General features: G+C 44.0%; 2 protein-coding genes across 4 annotated transcripts; both read right to left on the reverse strand.

Moving 5' to 3' along the window:
- Window positions 1-2457: 2457 nt before the first annotated feature.
- Window positions 2458-7991, reverse strand: LOC113006498 (uncharacterized protein KIAA0408-like). Of its 2 annotated transcripts, none has more exons than XM_026142505.1 (6): window positions 7852-7991; window positions 6428-6690; window positions 4792-5121; window positions 4310-4389; window positions 3321-4218; window positions 2458-3219 (listed from the first exon to the last, which is right to left on the reverse strand). In XM_026142505.1, the coding sequence occupies exons 2-6, from the start codon at window positions 6569-6571 to the stop codon at window positions 2962-2964; spliced, it is 1710 nt and encodes a 569-aa protein (XP_025998290.1). In that variant the 5' UTR covers window positions 6572-6690; window positions 7852-7991; the 3' UTR covers window positions 2458-2961. The 2 variants fall into 2 exon arrangements, with proteins under 2 accessions (XP_025998290.1, XP_025998291.1); XM_026142506.1 differs by having other exon boundaries at window positions 3148-3219; window positions 3317-4218.
- A 1894-nt stretch (window positions 7992-9885) lies between these two features.
- On the reverse strand, window positions 9886-16467 carry LOC113006497 (protein SOGA3-like). Of its 2 annotated transcripts, none has more exons than XM_026142503.1 (9): window positions 16394-16466; window positions 15275-16311; window positions 14478-14702; window positions 14132-14290; window positions 13748-13816; window positions 12900-13169; window positions 12438-12824; window positions 10291-10953; window positions 9886-10155 (listed from the first exon to the last, which is right to left on the reverse strand). In XM_026142503.1, exons 2-9 carry the CDS (start codon window positions 16016-16018, stop codon window positions 10045-10047), a joined length of 2628 nt encoding a protein of 875 aa, XP_025998288.1. In that variant the 5' UTR covers window positions 16019-16311; window positions 16394-16466; the 3' UTR covers window positions 9886-10044. The 2 variants fall into 2 exon arrangements, with proteins under 2 accessions (XP_025998288.1, XP_025998289.1); XM_026142504.1 differs by having other exon boundaries at window positions 9916-9953; window positions 10265-10953; window positions 16394-16467.
- Between the last annotated feature and the right edge of the window lie 2392 nt (window positions 16468-18859).

The raw sequence follows: 18859 nt of genomic DNA on the forward strand, positions 1-18859 counted from the left end.
CAAAATAGTTGTGTGTGCAAATTATGCATATCATAGATCATTTTAACCACGTTCTGATTGGAGACTGCAAGATAAACAGAGGTGTTTTAACAATATTGATGCCTCAGTTCCATCAGGAAGACATCTATAATTTTATTAATTACACCTTCGCCATCAACTGGTAGTGGCAGATGGCTGCACCTCCCTGAGTCTGGTGCTACGGGAGGTTTCTTCCTGTTAAAAGGGAGTTTTTTGTTCCCACTGTCACCAAGCATTTACTCATATGTGGTCATCTGATTGTTCATGTTTTCTCTCTATTGTATGGTCTTCAACCTTGCATTAAAGAGCATCATGACATGACCGTGGCTGACTGTGATATGCTGTAAAGCAAGCAGGATTTATTTTTGAATAAAGCAATATTAACTATGAAACAACTATAAGTTGCTCCTGTAAAATAAACTCAGTTTTCCAGACATTGATTTAGACCAGTTGTAAATTGGTCTGTAAAACCTTTTTTCTTTTACCTTTTCTTTTTAGTCCAAGATTACGCTCAGTCCAAGTCTGGATAAATGTCTGAAAGACTGATACACGTGTTTTCTCTTAACAGAGGTGAGGATAGATGTAAATGTTGGCAATCACTGCCACAGGTTCGATTCTCTAAGGGGGTACAAGTGCTGCCTTGTCTGGGCTGCTCCCAGGATCTCAGCACACACACGCATGTACACAATAGCAAACCATTGAAAAGGGCAGTTCAGCATTGTACATGTGTCATGAATGAATGTGTTTGGACAGGACTGCACTTTTATAGCATATAATAAAAGTTGCATAACTCGTAAAGTAGTTGCGTAAAGTAGAGGCTGTCCGAGGTGTGATGATGTAAAACTAAAAGTATCTTTTAGTGGGCGTAACCCCCTTGGGTATGTTAACTTGGTTGCTGACGTCAAGTAAGCCAAGGCGACACTTCAGCTGTCTGCTCCTGTGTTCTCTTCCTTTCTCCCCACTGGCATGTGTCTGCTTCTGCTCACATGAATAGCCTTTCCGGTGGAGAGCATGTTGTGCCAGGCTCTGCCATGCTGTGTCGGTCTGATAGCAGTGTCTTTCATTCAGGGCGGCAGGGATAAAGGGGGAGCAGGCTGGACTAGGAGGGTGAAGAAGGAGAAGACGTACATGGCAAAGAACACTGCTTTTTCACACTTTCTACTGCGGATTTCCTGTTTAAAAGCTCACTTATGCAGGTGGGAGGTCGAGTTAGTAGGGGGCCTGATGAGGGTAGCGGAGATGGCCAGCATCTTGCAGCATGTGGAGGCGCCAACCTGTAAGACGGGCTGTCATTTACTCACACAAAGAACCTGGAAGCAGAGGCGGGAAGACCAATGAGTAATGCTGTAACAGGGATACAGGAAGAGAGATGTAATTTTGATACCAGACAGAGGAATAATAAGGGGAACTATTGTAATGTGCCTAAAAAAGCAAAATACACACAGACACACACAAATGAACCCAAAAACCACTAAATAAAATTACTTAAAAAAGAAAATGAGTGAGGGGCAAAATTATGTCCCAGATGAGCAGTTGAAACCCAGAATCTAAAGGCATTTCTACCTGAGGAGGCAGAAAAGGAGATAAATAAGCTAAAAGATAAAGAGCTAAGGAGACAGAGAGAGGAGCCAAAACCCCCTTCCTGCTCTTTATTTATACTCCTAAAGACAGCAGGATAAGATTTCTGGCACCAAAACACACGTCACGCTTGCTATTTCTGTCTGAGGTGCCACATAGCACTGAGAGGTTGGGTGACAGGCATGAAATGAAACACAGGCCCAAGAGTCTTCCACGCACCAATGACATTTAAATGACATTTCACACTTCAAATACCCTGTAAAATGGGGCAAAAGGCATAGCAGGGCACGAACATAAAATGATGTTGGTTGGTGCAGAAACTGTGTGATATGAATGCTTTTTTTATGCAATGCAAATGTTCTTTCAGCGCCAGTGTGTAAACTTGTGAGTGTGTCAATGTGTTTCCTTCCTCTGCTCCAAAGCAGGTGTCAGGTGCCCCAGAGGTTGTTGATGGGAGAATGATGAGGTGAGAAACACAAAGCATGCGACGTCATCTCTGCCTGTGCCGCACGCTGAATATCCCGATAACGGCAGGTAACGTAACTGCCCTTGAACGGACGCTGCACGGTGTTTATGTGCTTAACAGCATCATCATTTCACTTTTTTTTTTTTTTAAGAACATGATTAAACCCAACAAATCAAAACTGTGTCATATGCCAATCTGGAAGCTGGAAGTAATCACATAGCTTGTTTCAAATAGCTTATGTCACGTTGCAAAGCCGCCTAGCTCTGGACGAGCTGCCATCTCACTGGCATGCTGTGATTGGATATCAGCAGGCATCAGCGGGCAACGTCCTGCAATATGAGCCAATATTAATGGAGTGAGACAATGCAGTCCTTCAACGCAGAGAGAGACGAATCTTTATGTCAAAGCACTGTCATATTTATTACCAAGAAAAAAAGACATTAAAGGCATATTATAGTCATTTGTCACAGCTGTTATTTCGACATCTTAAATATATTTTGACAATGTGATACAGTACAACACACTGTTGTTGACAGTTAGAGGAGTGGCCGCTGGAAGAACGGAGAACGGTCGATAATACAGCAGCCGTAAGGATCAAACACACGGGCATGCACCCTCAAAACAGGGCTGCATGCTTCGTCACGTTACACAGAAAACACCTGAAATTCAATACAAAAAAAAATAAAATAAAGAAGTTTATAGATACGATGCAGGATTACAACAAAGCCGATATGGTGATGTGTTGGCAAAGTTTAGGCACAGAAGGATTTAAAAGCCACAGCAGCACTGGAGAATGTAGTGGATGTGTTTTATCTCACAACAAAAACGAAGCGCTCTTGTTTGATAGAAATTATTTACAAAAAAAGAGGAAGGGAACAAGCTCAGTTCGAATGGAACTATTACATAATGACGGTCTCAGTAGGAAGAGAGTAAGAAATAAGAAGCCGGTGCTTCATGGCAGGGCTTGGGGTTCTGGTCATGGGGCTAGGGGGGTGAGTGAGTGGGCTTGGTGGGCGGTAGATTGGGCCTGAGGGGGCGGTGATTCTGGCAGGAGGGGTGCGGCTGGCCCATCTGGAAGGAGGTCGCTGGTTGGCCGGCCGTGCAGGGCGAGAGAAGCTCTTCTTAGGCGTGGCTGGTGACAACTCAGCTTGGTTTGTCTGGTTACAAACACAGTGGTACGCGTGTTAGGGTGTACTACAGTTTTTTTTTTACAGGTTTATCAAATTTATAGTAAAAAAAGAAGCAGAAATTTACCTACCTGTTGTGGCTCCTGTCTGTAGGGTTTGTATCCTGTTCTGGGATTGGAGCTGTACTCGTGTTGGATCTCCAGCATGTCCAGCAGTTCAATGAGTCCTTCATCCCTCAACTGGCCATAACGAGTCGACTCCTGTCCTGATAACATTCCCCTATGGATTACAGAGGGAGCACTTGAAACCCTGTGCTCCATTTTGGGCTCCGCTTGCTCCACTGTAGCCTTTCTTGATTTCTCTCGAGCCAGTCCTCCATCTCTGTCTGCCCCACTGTGAGCTCTGGGTCTAATCTTTGGGCTCCCTGCCACCTGTGATCTCCTCTGAGACTGCTGGGGACCAGACTGGGATCCTTTGGAACTGCTGTACCCTCCTCTTTGATCCTTGTAGTTCTGCCTTCCAGGGTCTAATGCTAACCCCCGATCTTGGCTGGGCTCTATCTCTGCTGTCAGCACGTCAGAATCCGTTTGGCACTTCTGGGTAGGCACGCGGGTGGGCAACCTGCCGGCGACTGCAGCGGCTCCCAGAGTTCTGCGCTGACAGCTGGGAGTGGGACACTTTGCTTCTGGAGCTTGCCCCCGATGGGTAACCACTCCAGATTCTGTCAGCATTTTACCTTCATTCTCCTGCAGCATGGCTCCAAACTTCCTGAGAACAGAGGGGCTGCTGCATTTCCTGTCACCCATGACACCTGCACTGAAGGACTTCCTGTCCAGAGCGGGAGATTCTGCAGTCCCTTGGAGTTGCGAGCGTGCTTGCGCAGGAGCATCCCTTTGTCCAAGAGGGGGCTTGGCTGAGTTTTCTTTGTTGGGGGAACTCTCTCTGCAGGGGGAGTTTCTCATGTGAGACACTCTGTTCTTTCTGTTTTCAGTCTCCTCGAAACTGCCGAAAAACTGTTCTTTACCAAGCCTGGTTCGGCACAGAGAAAATAACTCAAAACAAGGCACAAAAATCCTCTCAGACTATAAAGAGTTGATGAAAAACACATACAGCCTCTTACCTTTTATCTCCAGATCCTCTTTCAATCTCACCCTGGCATGCAGCGATGTCCTGGCTCACTTTGATTGTGTCACTGAAGCGCTGAAAGAGATCAGAAGTGACATAAAAATAACCCTGTATCACCCTGTGCTGTTATATTTGCTGGAAGATCATTGGCAAGGTACCCTTTACTGTATCTTTACCAAAACTGAACCCCACCACTCAATATAGCATAGCTCAATCTATTCTTATCTACTGTACTTTCATGTTGCACTTGGCAAGTTGGCTTTCTTCTCCACTGCTGTCAGGTACAGGGACAGAATGTGAAACTAGCTCCTATCTGGCAGCTTGTCTGTGTAAGCAGACTTACAGGGAACTGTAATCAATATGCTCCTGACCAAAGCCCTACTTATACTTTTACTGATCGGGTTCCTTCGGGCGTGCAAATGCCAACGACATGAGGCACATGGAAGGGAAATAAGAGAATTTATTTCCTCTACTTACCACGTGGCGAGCTCCATTGTTCTTCCGGCCCATTTGTTTCCCTGCCCCCAAATAATCCTGCAGCAGGTCGCCAATCTCTGAGACGCTGTTGGCGTGGCAGAAACCGTAGCCGTTCTGATGAGACACAGGGTAGCTGTACCCACTGGAGCTGCAGCCGTTACTATAGTGATGTGGCACAGTTATAGCTCTAGTGTGGCTCTCTCTGTGATGGTCAGGCACAAAAAGGCCATTGCCATGGTGACCCAGGCCACACTCCAACGGGGTGCCATTTTTCTGGTTGTCAGCGGCGATATCGTTTGCTCCTCTGCGGGCCTGAACTTCATTGTACAGCTGGAAAGCAGCGATATTAATGATTACAAAACTACTTTAAAATCTAACTTAGATTTCTGACAAGCTCATAATACCATTACACACATGCACCTGTTTCAATTTGCATCTTTGTAATGTGCAATACTTTGGTATCCTTTTTCAGACAGTGTGTGTGTGTGTCCAGCATATCTGTCAGCACATCACAGTTTAATCAGCTTGTTAACATTTGTCTGCATCACTGCTCCAACAAAGCCAAGAGGTTGTGTCAGTTTGTGTGCTGCCAACAGTTTATTATGGAGCACAAACACACATGTTACTCCAATTAACACACACTCTAGGGGCCACAAAAGCTCCTCACTGAAAACACAACATGTACCACACGTGGTCATGTTGAGAGATAACTGATACATCTTTCTGGGAAGAAAAAACAACAACAAAAACAAAATAACTCCACTTTAAATTAAACATCGAGACCATCATTTATCACAAAATCAATCTACTGAATTTTACTTTTGCACTTCCACACCAGTAGGTTGTAGTATTAGTAAGTACAATTTACACCCACTGACCCAGAGTCTGTAGAAATCTGCACGTATCTATTCAGTTAACACTGCGTAGATACATCGACTGTTTGTGCTGATGCAATGTGTGATTAAGGATCAATTTTGGCTAAATTTAACCTGAGATTGGTGCAGTTCCTCAAATGACCACTTGAGGCTGCGACCAAAAGTTAATCCCCATAGACCACAGGTGTCGAACTCCAGGCCTCGAGGGCCGGTGTCCTGCAGGTTTTAGATGTGTCCTTGATCCAAGACAGCTGATTTAAATGGCTAAATTACCTCCTCAACATGTCTTGAAGTTCTCCAGAAGCCTGTTAATGAACTAATCATTTGATTCAGGTGTGTTGACCCTGGGTGAGATCTAAAACCTGCAGGACACCGGCCCTCGAGGCCTGGAGTTTGACACCCCTGCCATAGACCCATGTTGAACTGCACAACTGTAGAGCAAAAATAAATATGTTTTATCAAAAGCTGATATACACCTTCAAGAAAACTGCACACGATCCCAGTACAACCCACCAGTCACATGAAATGTCCAAATTTGCCTTTCATTATTCATTAATGCACCTTGGTAATGCTAGCAAGCATGGTTAGTGACGCCAAAGGTCAGTTTGGCTCCACAACAATACAGCGATGATCACAATACTAAAGCTGAGGTTTCAAAATGCATGTCCACAAGCTAACGGGTGACATCACAGTGGCCACTGCCATATTTTATATACAGTCTGTACATTTAAAAGTCCTGCATTGTTTATGTAACGTCTCACCTCTTCGATTTTCCTCTGGATGTCCTGCAGCTGGTCCTCCCACTCCTGCATCTCCGAGTCGAAGTTGTCCATCAGCTCTGGTCTCTCTTGCCCCCAGCCACAACCACTGTGCTCAAGCCCTCGCTCCAGATCTATAGCTGCCATGACAGGCTGCTTAATAGCCAGACACTCTTTCAAATGACTTCCCCCCCCCTTTCACTTTTCGGTCAAAGGTCACCAAAGGGTTGCAAGCAAGGGGCAGAAGGATTAATGGCCTGGAAACACTAAAAAGTCAAAGAAATAGAAGACAGACAACAAGCGTTGTTGATTAATTTCAATGTGTTTCAATGTATTTCTATATAAAGTAGCCCAAAATCTGGTTTTGTTTCTGACACTGAAATCAAAAGGCTGATCAACCCATTTCTACTTTTTCAGTCAAGGCTTTTTCATCTGGGTTTGGCTTGAATACTTCTATCCTCAGGAAGGTCAGATATTTACAGCTGCTTTTGGAATTCTTCACCAATAATTGCAGGCATGTTAGAACTACCAATGCAGCACGTGTAGACAAAACTATTACACGACAGTGCCACAGCCATCTGTTTCAACTCTTGGTCAGTTTGACCTCCAGCCTGACCGGGCATTTCAAAGAAAAAACATTTCACGCATGAATCAGAGTGCCCATGTGCACACATGATGTCACCTGTTAGGCATTTTGCTCTATCCACCCTATATCCTACACCCACCTATCATGTTTATACTGATAATCATTACAATAAGATTTGCTAATTTAAAAAAAACATAAATGTACAAAAATTGCAAAACTGTGACAGAGTCTATTAGTAAGAAGGTTTAAAAAATCATTATCTCTTCTGCATCTGACCTTTAAAGAACCACTTAAAATCCTACTTGAGCTCAGTGCTTCTTAAGTGGGGCTTAACATTAAAAACGTCCTCCTGGAGATTAAACTGCGGAACACCTCAGATGCATCCAAGACGGCGAGCCAGTTCCCTAAAACCAGCCAAGAGCAAGAGCCTAACTGCTGTGGTAAACTGAGACAGCAAGGCTTCTCTGATGTTGTTGTTGTTGATGATGCCGCCACTCAATATTACAAGTATCCTGGTAGAAAATGCCCGAATTTACCAGCCACTTCCCTCCCATCTGTGATGTAAGAGTAGAGATATTAATAATCTTGTAACTATGCATAGTAAAGTGACTGCACGTCCTGTGGACAGGGGAGAGGCACAGGGGAACAGAAAGTATGCCCGACACTAAGCCAAAAGAAAAATGATCAAACTGAACATGACTCAGAATAAATCTTTAAAGAAAACAAAAAAATCATGTTATTATTTTTTCAATTTTCATTTTGTATATGTTGATAATTAAAACTAAATAAAATAAAATAAAAAAGTTTCCCACTTTAGTAATTTACAGCTTTTCTTACCTACCTCTACGTAAAAGTTATATCTGCCCTCGGGTGTAACTCCTCAGTCTAGTCCCTGGTCTCTTCGGTCCTTTCAACCGTTCCTGCTCGCCAATTATTTTCAACTGCCCTCTCTCCGCTGCGTCCCCCTCGCTTTTGCCTCCACTGTGTTACGTAAAAAAAAAAAAAAAACCTCAGGGGTTGAATTTAAAGGATCCCCTTGTCCTCCTCCTCGGGGAGCGTTGAGCTAAAGGGTAAACAACTTCTGTTCCAGCCGGGGTACCCACACTTTATACCGCTCCCGGGTGTTTACGTGGGGCGGAGGTCAAATATCATATTGTCAAACTTATTCCAGCATTTGAAGTCTCGATGGGACAAACTGTCGTCACCAGCATCCCTGCTATAATTACCGGGGCTCGCGGAGAGAGGGGAAAGTGTTTACATAGCTATTTCAGCTGCTGCGGTCTCTCGACCAATCAGCTTCTCTGTTGCTACTCTGCTTTCGGACGCTTGGGCAGATTTTGCCTTGTGACCGTGCCCAGCTTGCAAATCATTTTTCCAAGGGATGCCAAATGAGTGCGTGTGACACTGTGAGTAATAATGTGTCACACGGAGTAATATCTTTATTGGAGACAGTCACAAAAACACAACAACAACAACACACAAACAATAATAAAAATAATAATACAGCATTTACATCTAATTTGTAGAGATTTAATATTTAATATTAAATCTTTAAATTTAATATTTAAAGCTTTAATAAAAAAAAAAACACACACACATATATATATATATATATATATATATATATATATATATATATATATATATATATATACATATATATATATACATACATATATAAAATACTTCAAACTAACAATCAAGCCACACACTCACTAGAGGTATCACATTATTTATGCTTCAAATGGTGCAAAGAAGTAAAATATGCACACTCTCATCCATGTCCTGGAGTAACCTAAAGCTGTGACTCATTCTGCTGCGGTGAACATCTGAAGACAGTTGCTACTGTTCATCTGCCACGCCATCAATTACTAATAGCAACCCCTAATCAAGACCCTGTTGGGAATTTTGGGGTCCTTGACCCCTTCTTATGGTGATGATCAGAATTCCTTCCAGTGTGAAATCAGCCTTAGTCTTCCACCTGTTGTGTTCCCAAATGAATAATTAAGCCCTTCAGGAATTCAGGGGTGGGACAGAAACAAACTTTCACCTTACTTTACTTTGAGGCAACAACAACAGCAGGGCGGCACAGCAAGTGTTGTTCTACAAATTAAAGACGATGTCGCTGCCGTCAAGTCCTGTTACAACAGCTAATGTACTAAGTAGCACTAAGTGGTTCAGATTGCATCCAGTCAGAATAAAACCTATATGACCAAACTTTCATTTTGGCTTAAACAAGTTCCGCACAAATATGCCAACATATCTCCGTTGGCTTTAAATCCACAGCTATTACCCGCACAGTGAGGAATGAACTACAAAAAAACTGGACTATTTATTATTATGATTCAAACAGGCACACATCTTAAAATGTCCACACACACAAACACACACACAGGACATATTATATAACTGGACTCTTTGATGATGTCTGTCGTGCTGCAAGTTTGTACTACAATAAGTCTCTGAGGTGGCTGTTTTTAACCCCGTGGACACTTCCAGTGCTTACAAATGAAGCCTACGAGGAGTTGCAGCTCCTCAGATGGCCATCTGAGACTGAAACTACATCCCCGCTGTCCGCTTCATTAAAATGCTTAATTGCATTTAGCAGAAATAGACATTTTTACAGTCCAGTTGAAAACAATTTTGTTCTCTGTAAGACAAATTTTCCTATTTATGACAACTTAGGGGCGTGAATTATTATTATTATTATTTTTGCAATTTAACCGTTTAAACATCACTAAGGCTTAAAATTAAGCATTATTATGTTAGAGTTCCACTCGCTATCTGCAATGTGTAACCTGTCTGTAACTTACCGTCTCGAGCGTCTTATGCAGATGGCGATGCGTGATGATAATGCAGATTCCAGTGCTGAAGCTGGCCACACTTCCTCCAATGTGAGTGCAACCTCGGTAAGTGCTGAGCTTTTACTGTGCTGTCGGTTACCTTGGCAACAAATGATGCGGGGATGGAAAGAAAAAAAATCAACGGAGGGAAAACAAACCAAAGGATGACGTGTGTTAAAGGGAGGTGTGCATCACAGAACAAAGAAAAGAGTGAAAAGAAAGACGAGCTTGAAGATGGTGGCGTAAGAGAGGGATGAGAATAACACGAGTATGAGGATGAGTAAAATGATTGGCTGGAACATCTGGGAGAGGGAGGAGCGGCAAACCGACAGATGAGAAACACGGGAGTATGGATAAAGAGAGAAAAAGGAAGAAATACAGTTAACTCTCGAGGATATTTTACGTGCTCACATGAGATATTTCAGTTCTATTCTCACCGACAGCGGCTCCTCTGACTCCCTGTCCTCTAGCTTCGGCACTTCCAGTCTGTCTATGAAGGCCTGCAGTTCCTTACGAAAGGCTTTCATCTGGGCGTTAATGCGATATAGCAGCTCATGTTCCCTGATTCTGCTCCCATCTTCTTCCCCACCCTCCTCGCCGGACCTCCCGAACATTAAGTCGCCATTTGAAACGTAGACCCTCGCCTCCGAGATGATGGCCGCAGTATCGGCGATGAGCCTATCAATGGTGCGAACGAGCCTCTCTGCTTCCACGCGGATGTCTATCATCTGCTGCCGCTCACGCAGGGTGCACCGGCCACCAGGCAGGAAGCGGGATAAGGCGGAGGAGGCGGCGCCCTCTGGCCCAGTAGGGGTGTAGAGGCCCCGGGTGGGCGTCAAGCAGCGACTGCTGCCGTTATTGTTTCTCACCTCATCTGAGTCACTTTCCCCACCAACAGGACCCTCGCGTTTGCGGTGAGGAGGGAGCAGGCGGGATGAGGTGGAGTCCTCGTCGCTCTCTCGGCGACCACTCGTCGTGCCACCGGCATCGCTCTCTGCATCGCTGTCCCGTGGGCTCGGCCGCAGGGAGAGATGAGAAGCCAGATCGTAGCGTTGCATGTTGGAGAGGAGCACTCGGTTCTCATACTGCAGCTGCATAACCTGATGGGAAGAGGCGGAGAGAGATGAACTGTTTTAAGATGTTTTGGCGAAGCAGTGACCTCTGGGGTGGACAGATAAAACTATAAATTGCAGGCTGGTTCCAAAAGCAAGTCAATCCTCATAGGCTGCAATGTTAAAATACCAGGCTTTGCAGCAGGATCGAACATGTTACACCCTGGTACAAAAAATGATTTGGGACTTTATGGGCAATTTTCCCCTGTTGTAAAAACTGTTCAGTTATTTTACCCACTTAAAGTTATGCAGAACTGTGAAAGGTGCATGTAAAACTGTCTTGTCTTTCCCTCGCTCTGTATCTCTCACCCTACATCTCTCTGTACGTCTTGAGTCTCTTGAGTTTTTGTGTTCGTGCTACTTCCTGTCTTATTTTGATAGTCCTTGTCTCATGTTCATTGTGTCAGTTTTGCTTTCCCTATCTCGTTATGTCTAATTTGTTCCTGCTGTGTTCCCATGTGTTTCCACTTCCCTGATCACCTCTCAGTGTACGTATTGTCTCAGTCCTTTGTCTGAGTGTCTGTCTGTCTTCCCCTGTGTCTCTCAGGTTCTATGGCTGAGTCTCAATTCAGGGGCTGCATCCTTCGGAGGCCGCATTTGAAGGCCAATTACGTCACAGCAATGCAATGAAGGCTGTCCCAATTCGAAGGCTGCTCCAAATGCGGCCGACAAATGCGTCGTTCATTTCCCTGAATTTGAAGGATAGGTCGGGACTATCCTTCGTGGCCCAACCTATCCCAGAATTCATAGCGCGGCCCAGCCAATTCCAGTTTCCAACAATGGCGACAGCTACTTTGTTGTAATATTATTTTTATTACTCTTTGCAATACTGTATTAATTAAATTAGTATTTCAAATATTTTTATAATAATATAAAAATAGTTTTCATGTGCGGCAATGGATTAGGAGCGCGGCTAAAGTAGCCCCTAAATTGAGACACAGCTTATGTTTCCAGTGCTTCCCATGTTCTAGTGTCTTTCCCAGTTTAGATTTCAGTTCAGTTTCCTTATTTTGTACTGTTTTGCCAATCAGCCCGAATAATCTGCTCGCCTTTTGTTATAGTTCTGTTCCTGCTTACATTGTCTGCAAATAGGTCCTCACTCTCTGCTCCACAAAATCTGCTGCTGCAGATCATAACAAAAACCCAACTGATTTACCAAGCAGGCTGATACTATCGACTGATTTTAAATGTTTGCAGATCTATCAGCATCAATATTTATAGTAGCCAATAAATGAAAGCTAAAAAAGAGAGGAAAGAAGAGATGAGAGGGTACTCTTAGAGTACCTTCCCCGATGGCAACACACGTATTTGGAACCACAGACTGTTAGGGAATTGTGTTTGTGGACTCTCAGTCTTGGGAATGAGTTACTAATTAATACCTAAATGCATATATTTACACTAATTATAAAAGCATTAAATGAATTACATGGATCAGCATCTTATATTATGTCAGTGTTTAACGCCTTTCTTACCTTGCCACTTAGATCATTAATCTGCAGTCTTGCAGCTTTCAGCTCCTCCTGGAGGGCTTCTGCCTTTGCTCCATCAATGCCTGCTCCTCCTGTAACTCCTCCTCCTCCTCCATGCCTGGCACCTCCTTCATGAGTGCCAGCTTTAAAGCGTAACTTGTTCAGCTCAGCTGTCACCCTCTTGTTCTGTTCCTCAGCATCAGCCAGGTTTCTCCTCAGGAGCTCTGCCTCGTCCTCCACCAGCTGTAGCTGTTGTCTGAGCTCTGTCAGATCATCCCCCAGGCCTCGGCCTGCGCCCGGCCCACCTGTCGCTCCACAACCCGAGCCTCCACCGCTCTCTCCTTCTCCACGGAGGTCATCAAGCTCAGCCCTCAAGCCACGGTTCTCAACCTGTAAGGAAAAAGGGAGACGGGTGCAAAAATCACATGATCTTTCATTCAGAAATTTCACACAGTCTGCTCTTACCTCTAACTCAACTATCTTTCTCCCGAGGATGTTGGCTTCCTCCTCCACCAGCCGAAGGCGTAGCTTCAGCTCTGACTCACGCGTGGTGGGTGGCCCCCCAGCCTCCCCTTTTGGGTGGGTACTGTCAAGTTCTCCATAGAACGAGCGGTATTTCTGCAGCTCTTGCTCTAGCCGGTCCTTCTCCTTGTCAATCTTGGCTGTTTTCTTCCTCATAAGCACAGCCTCCTCTTTGATGAAAGCTAGTTGGCACTTCAGGTCCTCATTGTCCTCCTAAAACACAAACTGTATACACTCAAGTGCATTGAATTTGTTAAATTGTTAAGAAGGCTGGTTTCTGCATTGAGACCTAAGACTTAAGATTAAAGTGAAGAGCAGATTTTTTAGCCACAGTCTTTCTGAGCCAGACGGTTATCTCTCGTCGGACTCAGCGGATTCTTGGCATGTAATAAGTCTAACAAAATTGCTCCAGCTCTGCAAACCCTCAGCTTTCACTAAAACTTTGTAGCTGGAAGTGAAAAGGCAAACATTTGACACAACAGGATATCACAGAAGCTCATACGCAAAATCTCAGGTTGGACCCTGAGAGTTTGCAGGGTAAAAGCTGTTTATTCTTTGGCCTGACTGCTCAATACATGGGCAGGCTGTCTCCAGGCTGAAGTGCATGTTTAAAAATAGCTGATACAGGACTAAATATTCACACATCAGTTCACATGAGACTGCACATTTTCCTAAGAGAACTACCTCCTAACAATTATCTGCATCAGTTTAGGCAAGGTAAGCATTTATGCCAAAAATGTATAAATATACACAAAATAAAATAATTATTTTTAATCATAACAGGATCTCACCTCAGTGGGAGTCTGTGCTGCTTTCTTGTCACTCTTCTGGACGTCCTTGCTTCCTCTTCTCTTTTGAGACTATAAGAGGACATTGCAATTGAAATTAAATTATGACTTCTTAATGTATTTATGAGTATACTTGTATGCGTACACTTACTGGCCACTTTGTTAAGTATACCCACTCAACTGCTGATTAAAGCAAATATCTGTTCAGCCAATCACGTGGGAGTAACTCGGTGAATGATCAATGCGACCTGCTGAAGTTCAACTCAGGTATTACCTAATGAAGTTGCTGGTCGATCATTTAATATTCATATATGTGGACATTTATGACACATTACATTTAATGCTCCTCTGATGTATGGTGATGGATGTGGGGAAGCGTTTACACACCTCTTTGGTTTTTTCTAGTTCATTCTGCAGGGCTTGTTTGGTCACTTCCACCTCTATGAGCTTCTGTCTCAGCTTTTCGTTCTCCTCCTCCGTCTTAGTGCGTTTCTCCTCCACTTTTTCCAGCTCATGGTGGAGCCTCACAGACACATCCTTTGCTACCTGTAATAATCATAACCTGAACCTGCTGTTTTGGAGAAATAACTAATAATCTGTTATACTTGATTTTTGCTGCTGTAAAATGCATAATAATTGAACTAACGTGATGGTTCGTATTAGCCTACATTAAAACCTCCCATACATAACATATTAACCTTAACACACAGAGTCATCTCCTCCCCTCCCCTACCTTTAGGTCCTGCTCCAGACTCCTGAGCAACTCTTCATCGATCTCTCCTGTCTGGGCGTAGCGCAGCCTCTTCCTCTCAGCCTTCCGCAGACGATACTGCAGGATTCTGCAGTTTTTATTGGCTCTCTCTAGCTCACGCCTCATTTCCTGGAGCTGGCAAGTGTCTTCTTCATAGAAAGTGTCTCGCATCTCGTCCATCTCAGCCCTCATTTCTTCAATCTCACACTAGCAGAATCATAGCAGACAGAAGATGTGATTGCTACATGTGTCACACTGACAGCAGGAGGTGTATATACTTCGAAAACAGGAGATTTTATTGGTTCAGAGTCTGACTAGTAGCTCCAGACGTATTACAGATTTTCAGGTTCAGGTTAAAATATACAACCTGAAAAAAAATCATTTTCCAGATGTGAGTCTGATCATCTTTATTACTCCACAGTTCATTTCAGGGATATATAAATGCAACATTGCAAACATATGAATTCCAGCTGTGGCATTGTGGGTAGTCCCTTCTAAACACAAGATATAATCGATCCGTATTAATCAATAGCATCAGGATCGATATACAGTTACAATAGCGAATGCGTTTTCACTGAAGACAGAGAGCCTGTCCTACAAACATAATCGACCCCATATGCTATCTGTCATTTCATGACAATTAAGACGTTTCTGAATTGTGTCATTCTAATATGATTTCACCTCTTTAGCATTGGCCTACAATTCAGGTTAGGTGAGATTATGTATTTTAAAGTATTTTAATTTTATTTAAAAAATGTTTTTGTTAAAGTCTATCAAACCTTGAGATCTTCGTTTTCCTCCAGCAGCCTCTCCATCTCCTCCTCCAGGGCCTGGTCCTGCTGTGTCACGGACCCCGCCTCTGTCGCCTCTGAAGCCCGCTCCGGCTCTTCCACGGCGGTCTCCGACGTCCCAGTGCTGTCCGCTTTGGCTTGCATCTTGGCTCCCCTCCTCTTGAGTCTCTTCTGCAGGTGGAAGTGAATCAGCTCAGCCTGTAAGCATCGCCCTTTCCACAGACCCAAACCGAGGCCCGCTCCACAGGCCGCGGACACGTCGGTTCTCTTCCCGTGTCCGCTTCTCTCAGCTGGCTTCCTCTCCTTTTCTTTCAGCGAATAAGCTCTGCCGGAAAACAAAGGCTGTGTGGAGTCACCTTTAAAGCGGGTTAAGGCAGAGCCTAGAGTCGGTACAGGGAAATCTGCCGGATCTTCCTCGACAGCATCCGCCCTGTTTGGTCTGACAAGCTCAGCTTCAGCACCATCCGGGTGAACAGCTGCCCCTCCGCGGCTCTCGGGCTCCCTCTCCCTTCTGTCTGCGGTGCTCAGGCTGTCCCTCAACCCAAGATCCCCGCTTCTCCGTGCACGATCAGGAGGCCTGGAGCTGCCCGGGTGTCTGGGAACAATCTTTAATGCCCCCTCCTGGGCTGTAGCCGGCGAGGGAGCCCGGTGCTGCCTCCTCCTCCTGCCTGCGTTGTTGTCTGCCGGTGCTGTGGAAGAAGGATCTGCAGCGCCGCTCACGGTCGGCTTCATTTTTTCCACCTCAAGTAAACTCCACGCACACGCTGCATTTGCGTGCTTTTATAGATGAAAAACGAAGCAGCCCTACAGAAGGATTTTCTGAAAATCTTAGCCTGACTGAAACATGAGCAAAACATTCATAAAAACTCTAAAAGTTCAAAGTTGCCTCCAGTGAGCCACTAGATGTCGCTATTGTGCCGCTGCTGTCAGCGCCCCTATCCTCTCATCCCAAACCATATGCATATGACCCGAAAGCTTTACGCACAGCCAGTGAGGGCGGGGAACACATGAGCGGTGCCACGACTCTGTAAAAGTATTAAAAAATAATAATAAAACAAATGCGTTTTAACATTTATTTAGAATTTTACATAGTGGCTGAATCCTTACCGCGGACCTCTGAGAGAGGAGACGCTGACACGGGGTACCACCAGGCACTGCAGGGCAGGGGCACGGGGGCGTAAACGTTATGGTGGACGTCAGAACAGGAAGTAAAACAGCCTCTCCCGACAGCCTCGTGCTTGTAGACATATCCCACTCTCTTCCTCTGTCTCATATTCAGAGCATTATATTGTTGTACTACAATATGTTGCACAATGTTAACAAGAATGTAAGAAATAGACTACTCTTGGTTGGTTTGAATACAGTCCACTTCACTGATACTGAAACAGGCATCGATTTCTGGGGCTCCAGTTTGCTGAAAGGGCTGGTGCAATCCTCCAGTGGGTCCAGCTGCAAAGGTGAACTGTCAGATTCCTGACACATCCAGTCCTGCTGTTATTTATTACTCCTTTTTACTTGCAGTATTGTGTAAAAGTCTCAGTCAACCCATAATTTCCTTTTATTTTGCCTCCAAAAAGCTAAAATTGTATCTTTAGGCACTTATTGCTAGCAGCCCATTGCAAAAACACAGAAGTTGTTCCCATTTGCTTAGTTGAATCTGTGAAAAGTGCCAATGATAACCACATTTAACGGACATAAAATTATACTTTTGCACCAACAAAGTGATTCCCAAAGAACTATTTGGCAAACACTTGCTATATCTCTTCATGGTGCGCAGTTGTGCTTGAAAATTTTCAAGAAACTGATTAAAGTCAGGAGTTAAAAAGAAAAAGTGGCAGGCCTAAAAATAACAGCAGAAGATGAACAATATCTGAAGGTCATGTACTTAAGAAATAAGAAACAATCCAGTAAAGACCTGACTGTTCACTTAAGGTTAATCAGAAATGGTCTCAGTGAAAGTGTGACTGCCAAGAAGCCATTTTTAAGGGAAGGAAACAAGGAGAAAATGCTCAAACATGAGCTGAATTCCTGAATTGCTGAAAATTAACCGCACTGGCTGTGCATTTTACTCTCTCACTGGTTTTAAACTGTTCTGAATTGAAGTTTAACTTCCTTGCACAGCATTTTATTTGGTTTATATTTACATTTTTAACAGGTTTGTATCATTGGGCTCATCCTCTCACCTCTAAATAATCAAGAAATATAACCATGGCCCAACAGAGGGTGCTCTACATACACAAAACTGCCTATGCAGAAGCCCAGAGGGTAATCTGCCTCACAGATAGAGAGAGCCAGTAAAACGCTGACTGTTTCCACTCTCTGTTCAGCTAGAATGAGCTCCTTAGTAATATAATTGCTAATGAGATGAGTAAGACCCAGGTCAGGTTTGCAAAGATTTAACCCCCTCCGGAAAACTGACCCTTCACCCTTCCAGCAAACTGGCCCACTTGGGTCTCCCAGCTACAACTTCTATTGTCTTTGTGTAAAGGTTTGTGTGTGCCACAAAAGGAAAGAAGACATTCAGGAAGCAGCAGTGTGTTTTTATGAATGCATATGTTTTAAGTTCCACATCAAACTGTAGCAATAGTGGTCAATTTTATGCATGTGCATACATGTTTTTTCTGCTTCCTGCAGCAACAGCAGCAAGCATGCAGGTTATAGTGTCCTGTGCTAAATGCCTTTGATAGAAAAGCCTTGGCAATTCTGCAATCCTATTAGTCACTGGCTTAGATCCTTCTGTGTCCCCAAGGAGGATAAATTTACTTCCTCTCAATCATCTCACCCAATCTATCATTCACATCTACAACCTTCCACCTCCTTGCTAACGACATCAGTGGAAAAAAAAAAGATAAAAATAGCCACAGGTATACCATTATAAGAAAGTAGGAGTTTAGGAGTAGGGCATGTATGCTAGGAAGGAGGGATAAGAATGTGGGAAAATTATGTGAGGAAATAAAGAGAACTTGCAAAAATACAACAAAGGATGCAAAAGAATTGCAATTGACTTTCCAGACATGCAGCCACAAATGACGGCCTGAGAATGAGCAGAGGCTGCGGGACACAGGAAAAGGCATGGACGAGGAAAATGATAGGGGCTAAATAATTGAATAGATGCCATTAGTGACTCATGGTGTGGCGAAAGAAGAGTGGGCTGTAGTTTGCTTGTTACAGGATGATGAAAAAAATTAATGTGAGTGTGTGGAAAGATCATGCAGTGTCACAAGAATGGCAGAGTTATAATTCAGGCTGATGAATTTACTATTTCTTTTCAAATATCTTGAAGTTGTTAAATACACATGGTTCACATTGTAAATAAACTATTTTCAAGGCCAAATATGAACTAATCCACGCAGTTTGAGAGTTGCAGTAGCAACCTGGTGGCAGATTAGTGAAGGCTTCTCTTTCAGTGACCCGCTTTCCTGAGTAACCTATGGAGTGACGTGGAAATAAGCTCTTTTGGAGCTAAAGCCAATTTGCCCCCAAAGATTAGGGCAGATCTGTCTGAGCAGGCCAAACACACATCCTACCTCTGCCTATCTCTCTCTCTCTGTCACACACACTCACCTATAAGAG

The sequence above is a fragment of the Astatotilapia calliptera genome, chromosome 15 (assembly GCF_900246225.1).
Source record: "Astatotilapia calliptera chromosome 15, fAstCal1.2, whole genome shotgun sequence".
In the NCBI taxonomy this organism is placed as follows: domain Eukaryota; kingdom Metazoa; phylum Chordata; class Actinopteri; order Cichliformes; family Cichlidae; genus Astatotilapia; species Astatotilapia calliptera.

What these genes read in the sequence shown, in the direction of transcription:
- LOC113006498 (XM_026142505.1), bottom strand. Translation starts at nt 6,571, where the DNA reads ATGGCAGCTATAGATCTGGAGCGAGGGCTTGAGCACAGTGGTTGTGGC. An exon ending in TCCAGAGGAAAATCGAAGAG is followed by an intron (nt 5,122 to 6,427) that starts GTGAGACGTTAC and finishes GCTGCTTTCCAG; the next exon opens with CTGTACAATGAAGTTCAGGC. An exon ending in ACAGACAGGAGCCACAACAG is followed by an intron (nt 3,220 to 3,320) that starts GTAGGTAAATTT and finishes GTTTGTAACCAG; the next exon opens with ACAAACCAAGCTGAGTTGTC.
- LOC113006497 (XM_026142503.1), bottom strand. Translation starts at nt 16,018, where the DNA reads ATGAAGCCGACCGTGAGCGGCGCTGCAGATCCTTCTTCCACAGCACCG. An exon ending in GTCTGGAGCAGGACCTAAAG is followed by an intron (nt 14,291 to 14,477) that starts GTAGGGGAGGGG and finishes TGATTATTACAG; the next exon opens with GTAGCAAAGGATGTGTCTGT. An exon ending in AACTAGAAAAAACCAAAGAG is followed by an intron (nt 13,817 to 14,131) that starts GTGTGTAAACGC and finishes GTCCTCTTATAG; the next exon opens with TCTCAAAAGAGAAGAGGAAG.